Here is a 20,619-nt window from a genome sequence, read left to right as displayed (position 1 = left end):
ACAATGCGTGCTTTGCCCTCGCTCTGCATCTGAGGTTTATAACATCAGCCACAACCGGATGCTACAGGAGGGTCAGGAGCAGAATCCCTGAAACCCCAAGTCATTCTGGTTCACTTTGATTATTTATGCCTGCTTTGTTAACCAGAACAATCCAGTTGTTCAGTTCTTGGACTGGAAATACAACAGGACTGGTGCAACTCAGGAGAAAAGGGCACTTGCTAAAGGGCAGCATATTTATTTATTTACTTCATTTACACCTTGCTTTTCTCTCCAGTGGGGACCCAAAGCGTCTTACTTTATTCTCTCCCCCCCCCCCCCGCCTCCCCAAAATTCATTTTATCCTCACAGAGTTACTGTGAGTAGGTTCGGCTAAGAGTTAACGGCTGGTCCAAGATCACCCAGCAAGCTTACAAGGCAGAGTGGAGATTCAGACCACTGCTGTATCCTTGCTCTCATTCCACACACCATTCACATTGTTTGAAATGCAGAAGCCCACTGAATTCTCACCTAATGTAAGCTCTCTGAGCAGTGTACAAACTAGGAAAACAAACAGTATATCAAAGAAGAAACTTTTTTTTCCCCTCCTTCCTGCACAGTCTCTCTTAAAACCAAGACATTCTGGCTCTACAAATGGAACTACACTTAACAGGTGGTGTTACATTGCTGTGTTTCAGGAAGAATTTCCTGAATAGGGAATAGTGGTTAAAAAAAACAACTTTAGAAATTTCCTCTTTGTTAAATGCTACTATAATAAGCATTCTGACCTGAATGGCCCAGGCTAGCCTGATCTCTGGTTAGTCACTGGAAGAAGATGACTGCAGATTTATACCCCACCTTCTCTCTGAATCAGAGTCTCAGAGCACCTTACAATCTCCTTTATCTTCTTCCACCACAACAGACACCCTGTGAGGTAAGTAGGGCTGAGAGGGCTCTCACAGCAGCTGTCCTTTCAAGGACAACCTCTTGAAAGCTATGGCTGACCCAAGACCATTCCAGCAGCTGCTAGTGGAGAAGTGGGGAATCAAACCCAGTTCTCCCAGATAAGAGTCCGCACACTTAACCACTGCACCAAACTGGCTCTCCAACTGGACAGGAGAGCACCAAGTTAGTCCCGGGTTGCTATGAAAAGGCAGGCAAAGGCAAATCACCTCTCAGTGTCTCTTGCCTTGAAACCCCTCCAGGGTCACCTTAAATCAACTGTGGTTGGACAGCACTTCCCCTCACCGCTGTAATAAGCAGACATGTGAAACTGAGGGTAAAAAGGACAACCAATCCAGTTCTGTAGCCTATGCAGGGGTGTTAACCTGAAGGCCAGAACCAGCCCATCCAGGGCTCCTAACCTGGGAGAGCCAGTTTGGTGTAGTGGTTAGGTGTGCGGACTCTTATCTGGGAGAACCGGGTTTGATTCCCCACTCCTCCACTTACACCTGCTGGAATGGCCTTGGGTCCACCATAGCTCTGGCAGAGGTTGTCCTTGAAAGGGCAGCTGCTGTGAGAGCCCTCTCCAGCCCCACCCACCTCACAGGGTGTCTGTTGTGGGGGAGGAAGGTAAAGGAGATTGTGAGCTGCTCTGAGACTCTTCGGAGTGGAGGGCGGGATATAAATCCAATATCATCTTCTTCTTCTAACCAGCCCACAAGCAACTGGTATGTATGGAAATATATGGTACTCCCCACTAGTATTGCATACATTTATTGGAGCTTTTGTGAATTCCCCAGTAAAATCAATCACTTTCACTGCTAAGAACCAATCGCTTTTGTTTGTATTTTGAGTAAAAATAACATCATTAATTGGGTTTGCCTGTATCCTTTATAAAGTTTACATCTTGGGTAGCTGGCAATATATTTGTATGGCACACATGGCCCAGCCACGATGGCATTTATGTCAGATCTGGGCCTCGTGATGAATGAGTTTGACACCTCTGGTCTATAGTGCCTCAAATGCAAAAACATGAACCAAAAACTGAAAACATGTCAGCCCTTTTCCAACTGCCTTTGTATTTCGTTTTAGTAAGTGGCTGCTAATGGATTTTTTCTGTCATTTCAGACAAACCCATTTTAGTATCCAGTTGCTAGTGGAACTTATTCACCTGTGCATACAAACCTCTATGTGTCAGGTTAGCAAAGTGTGATTGAGCTGCTTTTGTGGGAATTTTTTTTTTCATTTTCAACCCCCTTATTGTGCTTTTAAGTAGTTGTGAATGCTGTTTAAAACACCCATATTGCTTACTACAATGAGCTTTTTTCCTGCCTTGTTTTGCCGCACAATCTTTCTCGGAATGGAGTCAATGCATCTCAATGGTGCTACAGTGCTAACTTTTGAACATTTTTTAGAAAGTCTGAGAAAGATCACATGGTGAAAAGGGGGGGGGGGGGAGAGAAATGACACTGTTTGAAATGACCATAAGTGCTTCTCAGATGGCTCATTAATGGAAGGAAACTCACTGTATGAAACCCTGTCATTGTATCATTTAACTCAAAATTGGGCCAACAACGAATAACATCCCATTTAGAATGGTAATGTGATAAAAGGGCCATCCCAGAAATTGCTTCTGGGACGCTAGCCAACCTTAGGTAAGAACCAGAACCAGGAGTCAGATTAGATACGGAGATATACACAAATTTAGCACATGTCCAGAAAGAAAGTTTACACAGCCCTGTTTAAAACACTTGCTGGAGAGGATTCTTTCAACAGCAAATTATATGATACAGAAAGCTTGGCCACAAGAGACAATCACTGGAAGAAAAAAAATTGAGACCTACAAATGATGAAATAAAACCAGATCTAATCTTTGTTCTGGAATTCATCTGCATAATTTAAGTAGCCTACAAAAATGACAGAGGCAAATCACAGGACAAATCAGCAGCAACGAAGATGGATTCTAAAGACAATACCTGTCCACTGCCTCTGGCAAAAATCAGTTCTTCCTACCTGTTCTAAGATAACTTACAAGGCTCTGCCACCAACTTGAAGTGACAGTGACATTCTTAATGAGGTATCAATTTTAATTAAGAGTTTGTTCCTCTGCGTAATTATGAAGTCATTAGGAAAAGCTGCATGTCTATTGCCAAGTTTACAATAGCAATGTTTAAAAAGGAAAAGCGATAGTAACACAATTATCCTCCCAAGCCCAAAAGGAAGATTCAGGAAATTAAATAAGCAATGGAAGCAACAATTTGCTTATTGTTCTCAGTTCTACAACTTCATGTGGTTCAGAGCAATGCACCAGTTGTGCTGTTTTGAGATCAAAAGAAAAAGGTTTTTTTCCATTAGGCTGTATGAAGCAGGACTTCATAAACTGAAATGATTCCTCAAAAAGCAAAAAAACAAAGCCAAACCCAAATATACATACACCACCATCCAAAAAAAGACAAACCTCCCTCCACCCCAAGAAACTGGTTATTTTTACATATTTCTTGTGTATATGAAGAGTTGTGGGAATATCCAGAATTCATTCTACTTGCAGGGGAGGGACGGTGGCTCAGTGGTAGAGCATCTGCTTGGGAAGCAGAAGGTCCTAGCCCAGGTTCAATCCCTGGCATCTCCAAAAAGGGTCCAGGCAAGTAGGCATGAAAATCCTCAGCTTGAGACCCTGGTGAGCCGCTGCCAGTCTGAGAAGACAATACTGACTTTGATGGACCAAGGGTCTGATTCAGTATAAGGCAACTTCATATGTTCAAAATTGTCCCTGGTATACAAAAATCTTTCCCAAAACCATATTACTATGGATAAAAGTCAACTGTTCCATAAAATATTGGATTTATATCCCGTCCTATACTCTGAATCTCAGAGTCTCAGAGCAATCATAATCTCCTTTACCTCCCCCTCCCCACAACAGAAACCCTGTGAGGTAGGTGGAGCTGAGAGAGCTCTTACAGCAGCTGCCCTTTCAAGGACAACTGTTATGAGACCTATGGCTGACCCAAGGCCATTTCAGCAGGTGCAAGTGGAGGAGTGGGGAATCAAACCAAGTTCTCCCAGATAAGAGTCTGCACACTTAACCACTACACCAACCTGGTTCTCCGTTTTTTAAAAAAAAGCTTTTTGGAATTCCCCTCCAAAAAGTGACTGACATGTTGGGATTTTGGAAAACACCTGGCAAGGCAAACCCTTTCTTGCAAAACCTGGCTGGCCACAGTACAAGCTGGAACACTTGCCCATTTCATATTGCACTCCTCTCTGGAGGAATCTCAAAATGCTGGAAGACGAGAAACTCCTGTTTATTCCAATTCCACTGTGTGACCTATAAACAGGACTGCCTATGTAAGACTTACAGGGCATCACAATCATTCAGACTGGAGGATAAAAGCCAACCTCACTGACTGAAACACTCCCAGTCAGATTCAGATACCTCAAAAGCAACACCAGTCAGATTGAGACAAAATTATACTGCTGGATAATCCTATGCTCTAGGAAAGGATTATGCCTGTAACAGATAAAGTCGGTAGCTCTAAGGTCTGCAAGCATGGGAGCAGAAGTGGCAATAACCAGGAGCATTTTTTTTTAAAAAAAATCAGCCTGACTTGTTATGCAGGCTCCATCCCTTTCAAGAGAGACAAAAAGATCTGCTCTGTAACTTTTAGGGCACATTATTGCAGTGCAATTTCACAAGGGTCTGCCCTTGAAGACTGCTTCAAGCGATACAGTAGAAAAGAGCAAGGAAAGTAGCACATTAAAGACAAACATTTGTGGCAAGGTATGAACCTCTGTGAACCACTGCTCACGTCTTCAGATACAGAACACTGTGGTCCACAGCCTCATGGAAAGCACATTCAAGCGGTTCCATCCAGTGTGTCGGCCGCCTATAAAATCCTAGGCCAAATTCAAGCTCCAAGTGCCTACTTTCATCACTCTTTAAAATCCTATCAGAAATAGACAAGATAAATTAACCACTGTCTGCCTGCACCAGTTAGACACTCGCCCATGAGGCCTACTGCAGAGAATAGGGGCTTTTCTGCAATTGCCCTGAAGGCTTTGGAACAGGAACGGCCAAACTGCAGCTCGGGAGCCACATGTGGCTCTTTCACACGTATCGTGTGGCTCTTGAAGCCCCCACTGTCCCATCAGCCAGCTTGGAGAAGGCGTTTGTCTCTTTAAGCCACTTCTCCAAGCCAAGCCAGCAGTCTGGAGAATGCATTTAAAAGTTAAAGTTGCTTTCTTTCCACCTCTCCCTCCCCACCATCTATCTGCCTGCCTGCCAGCTCTCAAACACCTAATATTCATGTCTTGCAGCTCTCGAACATCTGAAATTTATTTTATGTGGCTTTTACGTTAAACCTCTGTTTTGGAACAATGGCCTCTAGGAAGATCAGAAACTTCTCTTCACTTATGGGGTGGCAAAACCTATTCATTCCGGAATGCTTCCAATCAAAATGACAAATCATCAATATGCAAGAAATCATTACAACAAACTCAGGGACAAGCATAACATTAACCATAAAACATACCTCAGACCAGAAACAAGCCACAAAATGGCTATAAAGAATAAAAATCCTAATCTGAAGTCTAAGTGAAAACAGATGCTTTGGCTTGGCACCTAAAAGGCTTTAAGGTAGTCATGGCAGGAAATGCATTCCAAAAGCAAGGTGCCACCACAGAAAATGTCCTGGTCTCCAGTTGCCACGCACCTCATCTCAGAAGGTGGGGGCACAGAGAGCTGGCTTGAGAGGTGGATCATTTATATCACTTCCTGCATTGTGTAGAGGGGGGGCAGGACTAGATGATCCTGGAAGTCCCTTCCAACTCTATGATTCTATAAGTCTCTTCACGAAACTCAAGGCAAATTATATATCAAGGTGAGCAGCCGTGTTAGTCTGTAGCTCTGGAAGAAAATCTGAGTCTAGTGGCACCTGAAAGGCCAACTCCCCCCCCCCCCCCCTCCACCACCAGGGATTGTGAATCAAAGCTCACTGTGATTTTTGACCTAATGAGTTTTGTCTCACAAGAGCGTATTATACCCTGGAAAAATGTGTTGCTCTTTAAGGTGATACTGGACTTGAACAAGATACGTAAGAAGGCCTCCTCTCCAGGATGAGGCCAAACCCATACCACCACCTTAGTTTCAGCAAAGCTGCTATCCCATGTGCCCAGCAGCCATAGGTTGGGACCCAGCAGCACTCACCAGGCATGACATATGGCAAAATGCAATCTGCAGTGGTGTTCAGGTAACAACACACCACCCAACGCTGAGCCCTTACTCTGGCCATTGAAAGCCAAAATCGGCAACCACCAGAATGCTACATATAAAGCAACGAACAATGCCAGTCCTGGCTCTCTCCCCCCTCCAAGCTTCAAGGTATGCATGAGGACAGGCTGGGAAGAGCTTTAAAAGCAAACCTGAAACCCAGCAGAGAGTTATGGCAATGCCAAGTTCCGCCACTCTGTATTTAAGGTCAGAAGGCAGACAGAATGAGGCATGCAAAGCCACGGTGGCTGACAGTCACGGCTTTCAAACGACCAATATGGGTTCTCTAGAGGTGTCCTTTGGTGGCGGAAGCCAGCTGGTAACCAACAAGCGAACAGAGAGAAAAAAAGCAATGCAGATAAGCAAGAAATAGATAACAAACCACTAAATGACTTGTAAGGATGGCCCTGAAATGCAGCTTTGTTTGGAAGCAGCCAATGATCTCAGCATAACCGTGACAATGTTTGTTTTGCAGCTTGCTAATGTTGTTTGGAGAGCTATCTAAACCAGCTTGATCCATCTAGCTCAACAAACACTGACCCACGATCTGAATCCACAAACTAGATTTCCAGACTGCAGCTGGGAATGGAAAACTACATGCTGTTGCCTCTGCCAAGCACTGCTCAGCGCACAGAATACAGATGATGCCAAAACAGCAAGACAAATAAGGAGACGTCTGCCAGGTTGTGTTACCATCATTGCAACATGAACAACAACCAAAAATATGGAAGTGGGAGCTGTAACCATTTCCAGCTTCTTGGTGTAATAAGGAACTCGCCAACATCTGAAATCTCTCCCTGGGTGCCATTATCCAACAGTATATTTAATGGCATCTTTATCAGCACAAATGTATAATAGCATGTGTGTTCAATTTTAGTATACATCTCCTAATCCAAAATACAGTGAATGTAAAATAGACAATACAAATCCCAACCTTGAAAATGTACTGAGAATCTACTATCCATTTGCCATGATACACTGGGCTTGGGGCAGGGTGTACTGACAAGCCAGATGACATCATGGATTCCAGAATATTTGGGGAGGTGGAATCCCCCCCCCCAAAAAATATGACTTGCCATGTTTTTTGTTTTTACTAACAACCCATGCTAGACTACCCCATGCGGCCATCCAAAGTGCTGCTGTTTTTATTTATTCGATTTGTCATTGCATTGTTATGTAACAATTAACAACTATGAATTGCTGTTTCGATTTGTTGCAAAGTAAACAGAATCTATTTGAGATAAGATTAAAAACGAAAGGGAAAAATTAAAAGTAGAGATGCAAGGGAAGGAAAAAACATAGGGAGCAGGAGAGCAGGACATCAGTTGATTGAGATTCGCTCATGAGTAGACATGCATTAGGATCTTGCCGGAAGCAAGCATCACCGCACTACATTAAATGCAGAAAAGACCCTTCATTTCAATTAGACCAGGGGTTTCAAACATGTGGCCCAGGGGCCTGATCAGGCCCGCAAGCAAGTCTGCTTCCTTCTCCCTCTCTCTCACTTCTTTCTACGTCACAGCTTGCTTTGCCAGGATTTCTCAATTGCACAGAAGCTACAGAGCAAAGCCTCTATTTTCTCCATTGGCTGAGGCTCCTTTCTTGGGGAGAAAGTGTGGGGGGGGGAGGGAGAGCTTGCTTTGAAACTGAACGCAATACTGCAAGAGTGCCAATGCTTTAAGCATGTTTTATTTTAAGGGGTTTTTTTTTAAAAAAAATCTTTGTGTTTGTCTGTGTCCTTTATAAAGTTTATATCTCCATTACCTGGCATTACATTTTATGACGCAGATGGCCCGGCCCGACAAAGTCATATTCATGTCAAATCCAGCCCTCATAACAAATGAGTTTGGCACCCCTGAATTAGACTGTAACTTTAATGCAAAAAAAGGTACAACCGTACAAAGGAGGTCATTTTGTGGACACGCACACAAGAAAGCAATACTAGAAAACGGAAATGATGCTGTTGCCCACCTTAAAAAGTCTACCACCAAAAATCTCCTTTAGGACCATGTGTGCTTTATACAGAACATGTTCCCCTGTGTTCAGGATATTACAGTTTCAAATGGCACCATCTTGTTTCCAGATGCCCACATAAACAGGCAGGCTTCCTTTTGTAGCACTGAAAACATAATCTTGAAATCAGCAGTACACAAATTCAATTGGACCTATTGACAGCTAGCACAAGTCCGCTGCACAGCACTTTAAAAGATACCTTGACGGTCAAGCTTTGCTTCGTTATTTTGAGCTTCAACAGTTCAAGAAAATTCACTTATTCCCATTTTCAAACTGCTTTTTATTTGGTACGTTAATACAAAATAAAGTCTCTCATGTAATTCTTTTACTGATTAGAGGACAGCACTTGAAAATGCTGGCACCGGTCCCTTTGATCGCTAGTTTACAACACTTTATTCAGTCTAGTTCAATTATATAAATGGCCTACAGATCGTTCAAGCAGATAAGAGCTCCTAATTACCGCTACAATGACAGACTGTTAATTATAATCCCCTGGAGTATCAGTTACTTTGTATACAGCATGTTGACTTTAGGTATAATCCTATCTGAAGGGAAATGTTTTCGTATATTCAGCAAACCTAAACAGTAGAGTAAAAGAGCAGCACTATCTTTACCATGCTTCCCAAAACTCATTCAGTTCTATCCCACCTTTCTCCCCAATGTAGCTTACATCAATTTCCTGTCCTCCATTTTTTCCTCACAACAACCCTGTGAGGTAGGTTAGGCTGACAGTGTGCGACTGGCCCTCAGCCCTTGGGAAGCTTCTACTGCAGCGTGAGGATTTGAATTTGAGCCTCCAAGACCCTAGGCTGACATTTATCACTACACCACACTGCATAAAGAAAGAACACACAAAGTTATGCTCAGTAACGCTACCAAATGTATATTTCCCCATTATAAACTGGCTGAAAAATGGGAAAGATTCACTTATGACGGCTGTTTGCATATCTGTGATGACACATTTCATGCATCTGACAAGATGGCTCCTAGTTCACAAAAACTTACATCATGGCAAAGCTGACAGTACGCCCAGAAGATTCCTTTTAATTTCTGCTGCAATATGCGAAAACAGCCAGCACTCTAATGTATTTAACTAAATCATGATAGCAGTTCTCATTAATCAAAGTCATTGTCTTTTATCTTGCTGCTTAGAAATTTATTTTTTAACAAATCACACTTCTAATTGGTACCTTGCTTTCAGAGGAAGCATTACTAAAGAAATTGGACCCCCCCCCCAAAACATAAACACACACACTCTCTCTCTCATAATCAATTCATGAGGTGGCTGTAAATATCAATAATCAATAACCACATCTGTTCTGCCAGCACCGAAAGGGGGATCCATGAAATCAAGTTTTTGGTTATGTAAATGATGCAGTTTATTTAGAGTGATTTGTCACTACGTCATCACAATCCTCACATTTTATTGGCGAGGGATGCAGAAAGCCCCGAAAGATTTTAATTGCCAGAAAAGTTCCAGGAGACAGTCTTTTTGTAACTCATCTGATTTTTCAAAACTTTATTTAGGTGCTACACTGATTTATTATTTCATTAATTAATAAATAAATTCATATCCCACCATTCTCCCCACCGGGGAACCAAAGCGGCTTGCATCATTCCTCTCTCCTCTATTTCATTCCTCTCTCCTCTATTTCATCCTCACAACCACACTGGGAGGCAGGTTAGGTTAGGCCCTCTCCAGCCCCACCCACCTCACAGGGTGTCTGTTGAGGAGGAAAGTAAAGGAGATTGTGAGCTGCTCTGAGACTCTTCGGAGTGGAGGGCGGGATATAAATCCAATATCTTCTTCTATCTACCACCCTGTTGGAGAAGGCATTTATCTCTTTTAATTACTTCTCCAAGCCAAGCAAGCTGGTGGATTTAAAGTTAAGTTGCATTTAAAGTTAAAGTTGCTTTCATTCTACCTTCCCTCCCCATCTTTTTCCTCCCTCCCCCACTCCCAAGTATCTGATGCTTATTGTATGTGGCTCTTATCTTAAACAAGTATGGCCACCCCTGCACAAGAGGGATACAGGGACAAGAAGCTCAGAGAAGCCCTCACAGGCTCAGAGAAGAAACATTCCAAAGTATCCCTTATTGCACACCTAAACGAGTGTCACACATCCAAGATTACAACTGCCCAGAAAAGATCTCAGGCAAGCTACCCACATCTACCAGGAACATCAAAAGAGACAGTGCCTAGCAGGCAATCTCCCTATCTTGCTATGTCCATAACAGTGATATCCAAACCTGGCACCCATGGGTGCCATGGCACCCGCCAAGGGGTTTCCTAGTGCCTACTTGCTTCTTCCCCAAAAGCAAAGCCAATCCTGGCTTTCCTCCACCTCTGGGACCAGGAAAACACAGAACTGATTTATTGTTAGAGTTTTATGTTGTAAGCCGCCCTGAGCCCGCTTCGGTGGGGTAGGGCGGGAGAAAGAAAGAAAGAAAGAAAGAAAGAAAGAAAGAAAGAAAGAAAGAAAGAAAGAAAGAAAGAAAGAAAGAAAGAGAAGAAAGAAAGAAAGAAAGAAAGAAAGAAAGAAAGAAAGAAAGAAAGAAAGAAAGAAAGAAAGAAAGAAAGAAAGAAAGAAAGAAAGAAAGAAAGAAAGAAAGAAAGAAAGAAAGAAAGAAAGAAAGAGGCTTTATAGTACAAGAATGCTTGGCTTGCAACTTCCCAGTATTTTGCGATTGGTCCCAACTCCATCCCATAGCATTTGTGAGGATGCCCATTCTCTGTTCTCAAAATTTGGAAAATCTTTACAGGTTCAGCAAGACTGGGGGGGTCCTCAATTTAGAACAGGGATGTCGAACTCATTTGTTATGAGGGCCAGACAGGACATAAATGAGATCTTGCTGGGCCAGGCCATGTGTGTCATAAAATATAATGCCAGGTAATGGGGACATAAACTTTATAAAGGACGCAGATAAAGACCATTTTTAAAATAAAATAAAATATGCTTAAAAGTTTTGAACAGTAACCAAAAACATTCCAGCAGGATCTCTTGAAGGTGCCTTCTAATGAGTTAGACCCAGGGGTTGTTTCATAGAAAAACAGGTGGTGGAGCTCATTAACGTAACTTATTAGCATATGCCACCCCCCTCCAGCCAAAAGCAACCCAATGCAAGAAAGGAGAGCCCTGAGCAAGCAAGGCCTGCTTGGGCTGGCTAGAGATCCAGCCAGCCCAAGCAGGCAGCGCTCGCCTGGGCCACTTTCCCACAGTCAAAAGGCCAGCAAGCCACCTGCCACCCAAAATCCAATAAGATGTAGAGAAAGGATGGTGCGGACTTCTCCAGAAGTTAATGAGGGCTGCTGGAGGTGTGGCAAAGCCCCTGGTGACTGGCCACTCTCCTAATCCAGGGATTGTGCTTGTTGCCTGGTTGAAACCTGTTTATAACACCATATTGTTAAGTTAATTTTAATAATTTGTAATTGTTTTAACCATGTTTTATAAGTATAATTGATGTAATGTGTGTTTTCTGTTGTGAGCCGCCCTGAGCCTGCTCCGGCGGGGAGGGCGGGATAGAAATAAAAAATTATATATTATTATATTATTGTTATGCAGCTGCACCTACTATTCAATGGACAAGGTAGGTGAGGAGGAAGTGGCAGAACCCCCAGAAAGGTTCAGGAGCTCTGCTCCTGTGAGCTCCTGTTGAATCTGAGGCCTGGTTAGACCACTGGTCTATTTTATCAGACTCATCCACACTGAGTGGCAGCAGCTCTCCAGGACCTACTACCTAATCCTTTTAACTGGAGATGCTGGGGACTGAACCTGCAACCTTCTGTGTGAAAAGTAACCCATCTGAACCACAGCCTCTCCTTGTGAGCTCCTCCTCCACATTAGGCTACGTTTTACTAGATTCTGCCAAACACAGAGAGATATAGTTTCCAGAATCCTTATAATCAAATATGGACTCAGTGTAAGACAAAAGTAAGAAGGGAGCGCAGTCAACAGAGAACAGTCAACAGTGTGATCGATCACTTTAAAAATGAGCATATATGGCATTTCCAAGGAATCCCCATTTCTCACCTGTCTGTTTCGTTCATCCATTATTCTCGTGATCTGTATTTTCTTCCTCCCCATTTTCACTGTTTCCCTCTTTATAATCCAGAAGCACTCAAGTAAAACAATCTGCAAACTCTGTGTCCTAGCGCATGGTAGTCAGTTCTCTCTGGACTAAAGCCACAGTCTGTTCAGCGTGTTGCTGCCAAAACCTGGAAAGGAGAGACACATTGAAATCAGTTGTATAGTGTTTGAAGTACGAAATTTATTTCTATACTGGAAGCCATCAGCAAGACAAACCAACTTGTCCTTAATCAGAAAGGCACTCTGTGGACTAGACCATATGAAGTTTTCATTGTACCCTGTCCAAAGCACTCATCAGTCTATGCAATTCAGCCACTAAAGCCATGTCAAGGTTTACATTCATTGTCCAGTGATGAGGATGCACAAGAAGCTAACAGCTCCTTTTACAATCCTGAACAAGTCTTTAAATGGAAGAATGGCCCTCTTTCAAAGCAATGTCATGAATGACAATTCTTTTACACTCCATTACGGGCAAAACAGTAGTAGTTTTTTTTTCCCCCCTCAGGTGCAATTCCATTGTATTACACGCACAACACATTTACCCATTCAAAATATTTATCAGTTCTGTGTTGCTGCAAACACAATGAAATCAAACAGGAAAGAGAAGTCTTCCAACACAATGCACCAAGAAGTTAAAGCAAACTGAGGTCCAAAATCTGGGCATAATTCATATTTCAACCCATTAGAGGTTGTAGTCCTCTCTTCTTACAATAGTGCAGGCTCAAGAACAACTCTACATGTGTGCTTAAAGACTAGCATATTTTGAACGCCGTTTAAAAATAAATCTATTTGATATGTCTCCATGCTGTGCTTCATTTTCCCAACAGACTATTTCACAGGAACACACAGACTGACAAATAGCTGAGAAATTCAAGGTTATGTTCATTACTGTAAAACTTGCAAGTTTTCACACATCACTAACAAGCCAATTACCAATCCGACACTTTTTCACAGCTTGCAAACCTCTCCAAAATGTAAACTGGAGTTACGGGCCACATAAAAAAGAAAGGTCTGCACACCAAAAGCTTGCATGCTTACTGGGTAACCAACCTGATAGAGCTATCTACCTACACGTCTCATACTATGTGTGATACTGTTTTCTGAAGGATTCATATGCAGCATACATACTATCAACTATTCAAGCAACAGAATTAAGGTCTCTCTCTCTTTGGCACCAGTCACAAGTTTGTTTTTATTTGATTTTTTTCAGTCCCTCCTGCCCCAGGCTTGCCGTTTGTCCACCCTTAGCGTGTAATGGCTTCCATTGGAACACTCCAAGTATTTCCCCATGTCTCTATGTTAAAGACCATAGATTATGGGAAATTGCTAGAACATCATCCAGAAGTGACATCACAGCCTCTCCAAACTCAACCCTCCCCAGGCACCACCTTCATAAGATAGGCTTGCCAACCCTATCCCTCCTCCTAAAAAGTTCAAGGAGACCTGTATGTTCTCTCCCCACTTTACCATCACAACAACCATGCAATGCCAGTTGAGCCAGAAAGGGTGTCACTGGTCCAAACTCACCTACTGAACTTTCTGGATGCAGAGGGATTACTAAAACTCAAAGCTCCCCAGTTCTACTCTGACATATGCCATCTACCACACCGTAATGCCTCTTTCATGCTCCATGAGTAATCTGGGTTAGAAAATGGTACAGACTGGGGGTTGGGTTCCTTCCAGAACCCTGAAATATAACAATAGCATACATGCACACACAACACAAAAAGAATGTAGACAATGGACACTGCAAGAGAATGAGGATAACATAATGTAGAAAAATACAGTTAAAAAAACTGATGTCATATTACGATCCGCCAAGCCATAGCTGGGAAGACTGAAAACATACCATGGGCTCACACATTCTCCTTCCTCTCCTCTTCATCCCCCTACCCAATTCCTGATTCTTTCTACCACAGTGTCTGCAATAATCCGGCAGAATTATGGTTAGCCTTCAAAACCATTGTTCAGAGGTAACCACGGTTAACATTAAACATAATATGCTCAGGTCCAACGCTGACAGTGATGGTAAGAGAAAACCAAGAAAGGGGGGGAAAGGATTCCAAATGCGACGGGGGAGGGCATATGCCCATAGGTGCTCATGATAAGACATGGAAAAGCATGTGACATTTGTTTTCAGCAAATACACCTGACCTTTCACCTTCCCTATTCTCCACACCATTTCTGAGTGACTTCTGATCAGCCAGCAAAGAAAAATATTTTCTCTTCAGTTTACTACTATGATTTCCTATTTATTAATATGCCAGTCTGAGAAGACAATACTGACTTTGATGGACCAAGGGTCTGATTCAGTATAAGGCAGCTTCATATGTTCATATGTTCAATATTTTAATATCAACCTAGAGTATCACAGAGTAAAGCAATTAGAACAGTGATTTTTTTTCCCTTCCCAGGTCAGAATCCAGAGAACGGAACATTATTATGTGCCCAAGTGCAGGGGGGGGGGGGGAGGAGTGCAAGTGCTGTACTGTTTTAAACTAGCCCCCTCCCCACCACCCCATGCCGAAGAGCAAACTGCTTTGGAAACTTAAGGGAAATTTAAAAATCAGCTTGTGAAACGACATGGTGACCTGGCTCTTCAAAAGAAAACCCCAAATCACACTAGATATGCCCAAACTCTTGGGTGTGCCTAAATAGGATCCTTAGATCCTGAGCTGTTCAGTCAGGAAGATTAAAGGATTTGCCATCTTCTGAAGCTTTTCAGCAAAGGGGGGAAAAAACAGTCTGCTGAAATATATACCTGAATCTGAGCCAACTGCCACAGAATGCCCTCTCCTTCAGAGCCACGTGCAGGGAAGTGGCGCAAGCCATGCCACAAACCATCTCACAGCTAATGAGCAGAGACAGCAAGAGAAGATTAGTCACAGACTACACTTCACATTCTATTTGCCCTCAAACGAGCAGACAGCTGTGACATTCTGATGCAACATTAAAAATGGTTCAGAGGAATGTTACTGGAACAAGAGATGCTGTTTGACTGCTCCTATGACATATTTATACGTTTAGAATATTGATATGCCCCCTTTCTCCTGAGCAGCTCAGGAGGACCCAAGAGATAACATTCAACCCTTCTTTGTTCAAGAACAAAATCTGAATCCAGTAGCACCTCAGTCCAACAAAATTTCCCAGGGTGTAAGCATTCATGACTCAAAGCTCACTTTGGTATTTGATAAAGTGAGCTTTGATTCACAAACACTGACACACCGGGAAATTCTGATGGTCTCTAAGATGCCACTGTACTCAAGCTTTGTTCTATAGTGCAGGGGTGTCAAACATGTGGCCCGGGAGCTGAATCAGGCCCCCCCAAAGGCTCCTATCAGGCCCTCAAGCAACTGGCTGTTATCTGCTTCCTTCTTCCTCTCTCTTGCTCCCTTCTACATCATGGCTTGCTTTGCCAGGCCTGCTCAATTGCACAGGAGCTACAGAGCAAAACCTCTTTTTTCCATTGGTTGAGGCTCTTCCCTTGGGGAGGAAGAGGGGGAGGAAGAGCTTGCTTTGCCAGGCTCTCTCAATTGCACAGCAGAGCTACTGAGCCAAGCCTCTCTTCCTTTTATTGGCTGAGGTTCCTCCCCCTCCTGGTCTCCTGGGGAAGGAAGGAAAGAGTCAGAGCTTCCTTTGCCGAGTTCCCTGGATCCCATGGGAGAGATACAAAGAAAGCACCTTTAAGACCAATAAGTGCTAATGTTCTAAGCATGTTTTAATTATTTTTTTAAAATAAAATAATATTTTTTAAAAAATTGTGCTTGTCTGTGTCCTTTATAAAGTTTATATCTCTGGTTTGGATCCTGTTACTGTTAGGTGGATCTGTCACTGGTTGACAGATCGCACCCAAAGAGTGCTTGTGAATGGCTCCTCATCCTCTTGGAGAGGAGTGACAAGTGGAGTGCCTCAAGGATCTGTCCTGGGATCTGTATTGTTCAACATCTTTATAAATGATCTGGAAGAAGGAATAGAGGGAATGCTTATTAAATTTGCAGATGATACTAAATTGGGAGGGGTTGCAAACATAGAAGACGACAGAAACAGGATAAAGGATGACCTTGACAGGCTGCAAAACTGGGTTAAAATCAATAAAATGAATTTTAACGGGGATAAATGCAAAGTTCTGCATTTAGGTAGGAAAAATGCATGGTTATAGGATGGGGGAGACTTGTCTTAGCAATAGTATGTGCGAAAAGGATCTAGGGGTCTTAGTGGATCATACGCTGAACATGAGTCAACAGTGTGATGCGGTAGCTAAAAAGGCAAATGAAATTTTGGGCTGTATCAACAGAAGTATACTGTCCAGATCACGTGATGTGATGGTATCGCTTCACTCTGCTCTGGTAAGACCTCACCTGGAGTATTGTGTTCAGTTTTGGGCACCACATTTTATGAAGGATATAGACAAGCTGGAACATTGCCCAGAGGAGGGCAACGAAAATGGTGAAGGGTCTGGAGACCAAGTCCTATGAGGAAAGGTTGAAGGAGCTGGAGATGTTTAGCCTGGAGAGGAGGCGGTTGAGAGGTGATATGATCACCATCTTCAAGTACTTGAAGGGCTGTCCTATAGAGGATGGTATGGAATTGTTTTCTGTGGCCCCGGAAGGTAGGATCAGAACCAATGGGTTGAAATTAAATCAAAAGAGTTTCCGGCTCAACATTAAGAACTTCCTGACCGTTAAGAGTGATTCCTCGGTGGAACAGGCTTCCTCAGGAGGTGGTAGGCGCTCCTTCCTTTGAGGTTTTTAAACAGAGGCTAGATGGCCATCTGACAGTGATAAAGATCCTGTGAATTTAGGGGGAGGTGTTTGTAAGTTTCCTGCATTGTGCAGGGGGGGTGGACTAGATGACCCTAGAGGTCCCTTCCAACTCTATGATTCTACCTAATCTTAAACAGGAACACACAAGGTCTGGCCTGATATGATCTTGGTACGGAGCTAAAGTAGGTTAACCGCATTGCCTCACGTAAGACCAAAACCTTGGCTGCACCTCCTTTCCCCAACTCTTTTTGCTGCTCTATTTGCAGGATCTTACTGGGAGTGAGATCACAGGATGAAGAGGTAATGGGTTAATTCCTCTAAATCAGAGGTGGCCAAACTTGTTTATCCTAACAGCCGCATACAATAAACATCATATTTTGAGAGTCACAAGACATGAACATCAGTCAGATGTCTGAAAGGGAGGGAGGGAGGAAAGAAAGGTGGAAAGAAAGCAAATAGATGCGAGGAGGAAGGGTAAAGGTGGAAAGAAAACAACTTTAACTTTAAATGTATTCTCCAAGCCGCCAGCTGGCTTTGCTTGAAGAAGTGATTTAAAGAGACAAATACCTTCTCCAAGTTAGTCAATGGAGTGGTGGGGGCTTCAAGAGCCGCACAATATGTGTGGAAGAGTCACATGTGGCTCCCGAGCCGCAGTTTGGCCACCCTTGCTCTAAATAATCACAGCATGCGGAGCAAAATCTGGGCATAGTAGTTTTTCTCCCTCTCATCTATGCACACTTCAAGGATTTTTTAAAAAATGCATATTGTATGAAAGATTACTAAAAAGATACCTTTCCTGTTACCTCACTACATGTCTGTGTGAAGTCCAAGAAGAGGCAGAAAACTAGCATAGTTCAAGCGTCTCTTTATTAATAAAGCGTACGTAAGTAATAGCAAAGAGGAATGGAATGTATCAAAGTGATGCTGAGAAGCTACAAAATGAGGCAGGAGGAAAAATGTAGCAAAATGAGAGGAAACAGGATTATATAGAACAGAGCAAGTGGGCTACTGCTGAATTTGTTGTCACAGAAGAATGCACATGCCTGTGTATGTATGCAGCTATCATTTTAAAAATTAAAAAGTATACCTCCCCTCGGAATTTAGACAGAGTCCTTGAGATGACTCACAAAAAAGAAGAAAGCCACCACAAAACAATAAGCAGTAACTACAAGATTAATTTTAAAACTTTTAATGAAGTAATACGAACACTAAGTAAAACAGAGCAGAAGAACTTGTCATTAGCGGATATGTCCTGTATGCACTGCAGTCCCCAAAAATCTTTTCAATTACATGATGATTCTTCAGAGCTGCTTGCAGAAGGGCAGTTTGGAGCGCATGAGAGGTCTCCGAGATCGGGCCGGCTCAGAAAGAACCATCTGACACCAATAAGGATCCTGTGAATTTAGGGGGAGGTATTTGTGAGTTTCCTGCATTGTGCAGGGGGGGTGGACTAGATGACCCTGGAGGTTCCTTCCAACTCTATGATTCTATGATCCTAAACCATCCACATGCTCCCCCGCAAGCCGTTCCCGTCCCATCCACGGAGCAACTTGGCATGATCAGCCGGCTGTTGCACATCATCCCTGTAACTTGGTTTGGGTTTCTTTTCCCCCCATTCATTTATTCGTTATGTGCATGTGTGCTCATGTGTCCATGCGCTTGAAATCAACATATTTCATTAACAAAAAAGCTGGAAGCCGTTTGGGGTGGCTTGGCAAGTTCACAAGGCGCCTCGCTTGCGCACGTCCGCATCCGAACACTGGCAGATGGCTCAGAAATTTGCTACCACTTCAAAAGTGAGGATGTCGGAGGACGGGGTGAGTACGGGATGGGGACGGGCGGCAGATATGCTCATTTGAACGGCTTTTTTTGGTCAGTTTCTGAGGTGTCTCTGGGTCACCTCAAACTGCCTTTCTGTAAGCAGCCCTCATGTGCCTAATTTTGCCCGTAACAAATATGCTGTAATGCACATTGCACAATCTCAGAATGCAATTATTTCAGCCTTATAAATCTTATACACACTGCTAGATCTATTTAGAACACACATGCCAGACACCCTTTTTTGTTTACTACAAAACTCATACTTTCTATTTTCAGCTCCCCCCCCCCTCTCTGTTCTTGTACTGGCTTGCAGGCTCCATGTACCAGGTGCCAGAAGTCAGGCAAGGCATGTCATTCAGTCCAGGGTCAGGGGTTCAAAAGTCAGGCAGCAGAGAGTTGGCTTAGCATCTGTTGCACTCCCTGTGTCCTAACGGCCTCTCTTGGCTGGTTTTTATAGCCCCATGGTCATGCTTGATGCCAGCTGCTCTAAATCAATCCTGCAACTACTCATCTTTGTTATCAGAAAGTAGCTGGCATCGGGCCAGGAGGTGTGCACTTTGCCATCTTGTCTGTAGTTCTGTTCTCAGCCTCTCTGTCTGTGCTGTTCTAAGGGTGTGGGTGATACTGGTGGGCTGGGAATGGCCAAATAAGGTTCTCCTGCTGAATCAGGGCTGGAGGGTGTTATTGGCTCTGCATCAGCTGTTGCCTGTGAATCCTGACATGTCTGCAGGTTATTTTCAGGCTGGTCAGCTTCTGTTAACTCAAGGCTGCCTACAGAGCGCTCCTCTTCTCCTGAGGAGTCCTTGCTAATGCTGAGCCCTGGCTGACCCAAAACAACCCTCTGAGAATATGCCAACTAGTACAATATGCCAAGTGAAAATTATGCATTTTATAAGATTAAAACAATAAAATACATTTAGGTCTGATAAGAAGGTAACTATATGCATTTAAATTTTTCTCAACATTTGTTTTCCCCACAATTTCAGAATTTCTAGAACATCACTACCCAAATGAAACTACAGATCAGGCAGGTTAATATAAGAAAAAGTGATCCTTGCTACACTCTGACCTCCAAGAGATTAGAGTTTTGTATATAAAGACTGTACTTTGATTTGTATCCCCAAACAGATTTGGAAGTTAATAAAGATCTTTTAATATTGGAGAGAGATTAACAAATTCCTGCAACAGCTTGGTGGCTATATACGGAACCACTTGAAACTTCCAAATACAATGCAGTAATCCTCCTTGGATTGTTCAGGTCAAGAGTTATCCCACAATTTCAAAAAAAATTTAAAGCAAGCTCTCTCTAACCAGGAGTGGTCCAGAGCTTGCACAGTAGCCTAAATTAAACGCCTTTTGTGCCGAAGAAGCCACCTGGATCTCCAAAGGATGGACCCATCATACACCAAACCTCAAACCTCATCCGGGCACCTGTTCAGGATTATCACTGCCTTGACTGAAAAGAAGACAACTGGGTATAATCTGTGTCCTGATGAAACTTCAGCCCACATCCCTGAACAGCATGCTAAGCACTCTCATGCGGTCACTAAATTGGGGAGTGATGAGAACTCTGCTGAATTCCACAGAAGAAATGACATGGAACAGAGCACAGTTGTTTCCATCAGAAGCCACCAGAGTGCAGAGAGAACAGCCTGGTGAATCTCTCCTGGCAGTCTGTTGAGGGTCCTTCCAATCACCCCGGGAGCCTGAAGAGAGCCCATCCAGCTTGAACTGCTTTGAGCGCCATGCC

General features: G+C 43.2%; 1 protein-coding gene across 8 annotated transcripts in view; it reads right to left on the bottom strand.

The window, feature by feature from the left end:
* Positions 1 to 20,619, bottom strand: part of MEF2A (myocyte enhancer factor 2A) — a 143,352-nt gene that overhangs the window by 88,344 nt on the left and 34,389 nt on the right. For all 8 annotated transcript variants that reach the window (XM_060259863.1, XM_060259868.1, XM_060259862.1 and 5 more), the window contains exon 2: positions 12,229 to 12,413. In XM_060259863.1, coding sequence (XP_060115846.1) covers positions 12,229 to 12,282 — 54 coding nt within the window. In that variant the 5' untranslated portion in view covers positions 12,283 to 12,413. The remainder of the gene's footprint in view (positions 1 to 12,228; positions 12,414 to 20,619) is intronic.

This window comes from Heteronotia binoei, chromosome 19, assembly GCF_032191835.1.
Source record: "Heteronotia binoei isolate CCM8104 ecotype False Entrance Well chromosome 19, APGP_CSIRO_Hbin_v1, whole genome shotgun sequence".
Classification (NCBI taxonomy): domain Eukaryota; kingdom Metazoa; phylum Chordata; class Lepidosauria; order Squamata; family Gekkonidae; genus Heteronotia; species Heteronotia binoei.
This window is presented reverse-complemented; position numbering and strand designations above follow the sequence as displayed.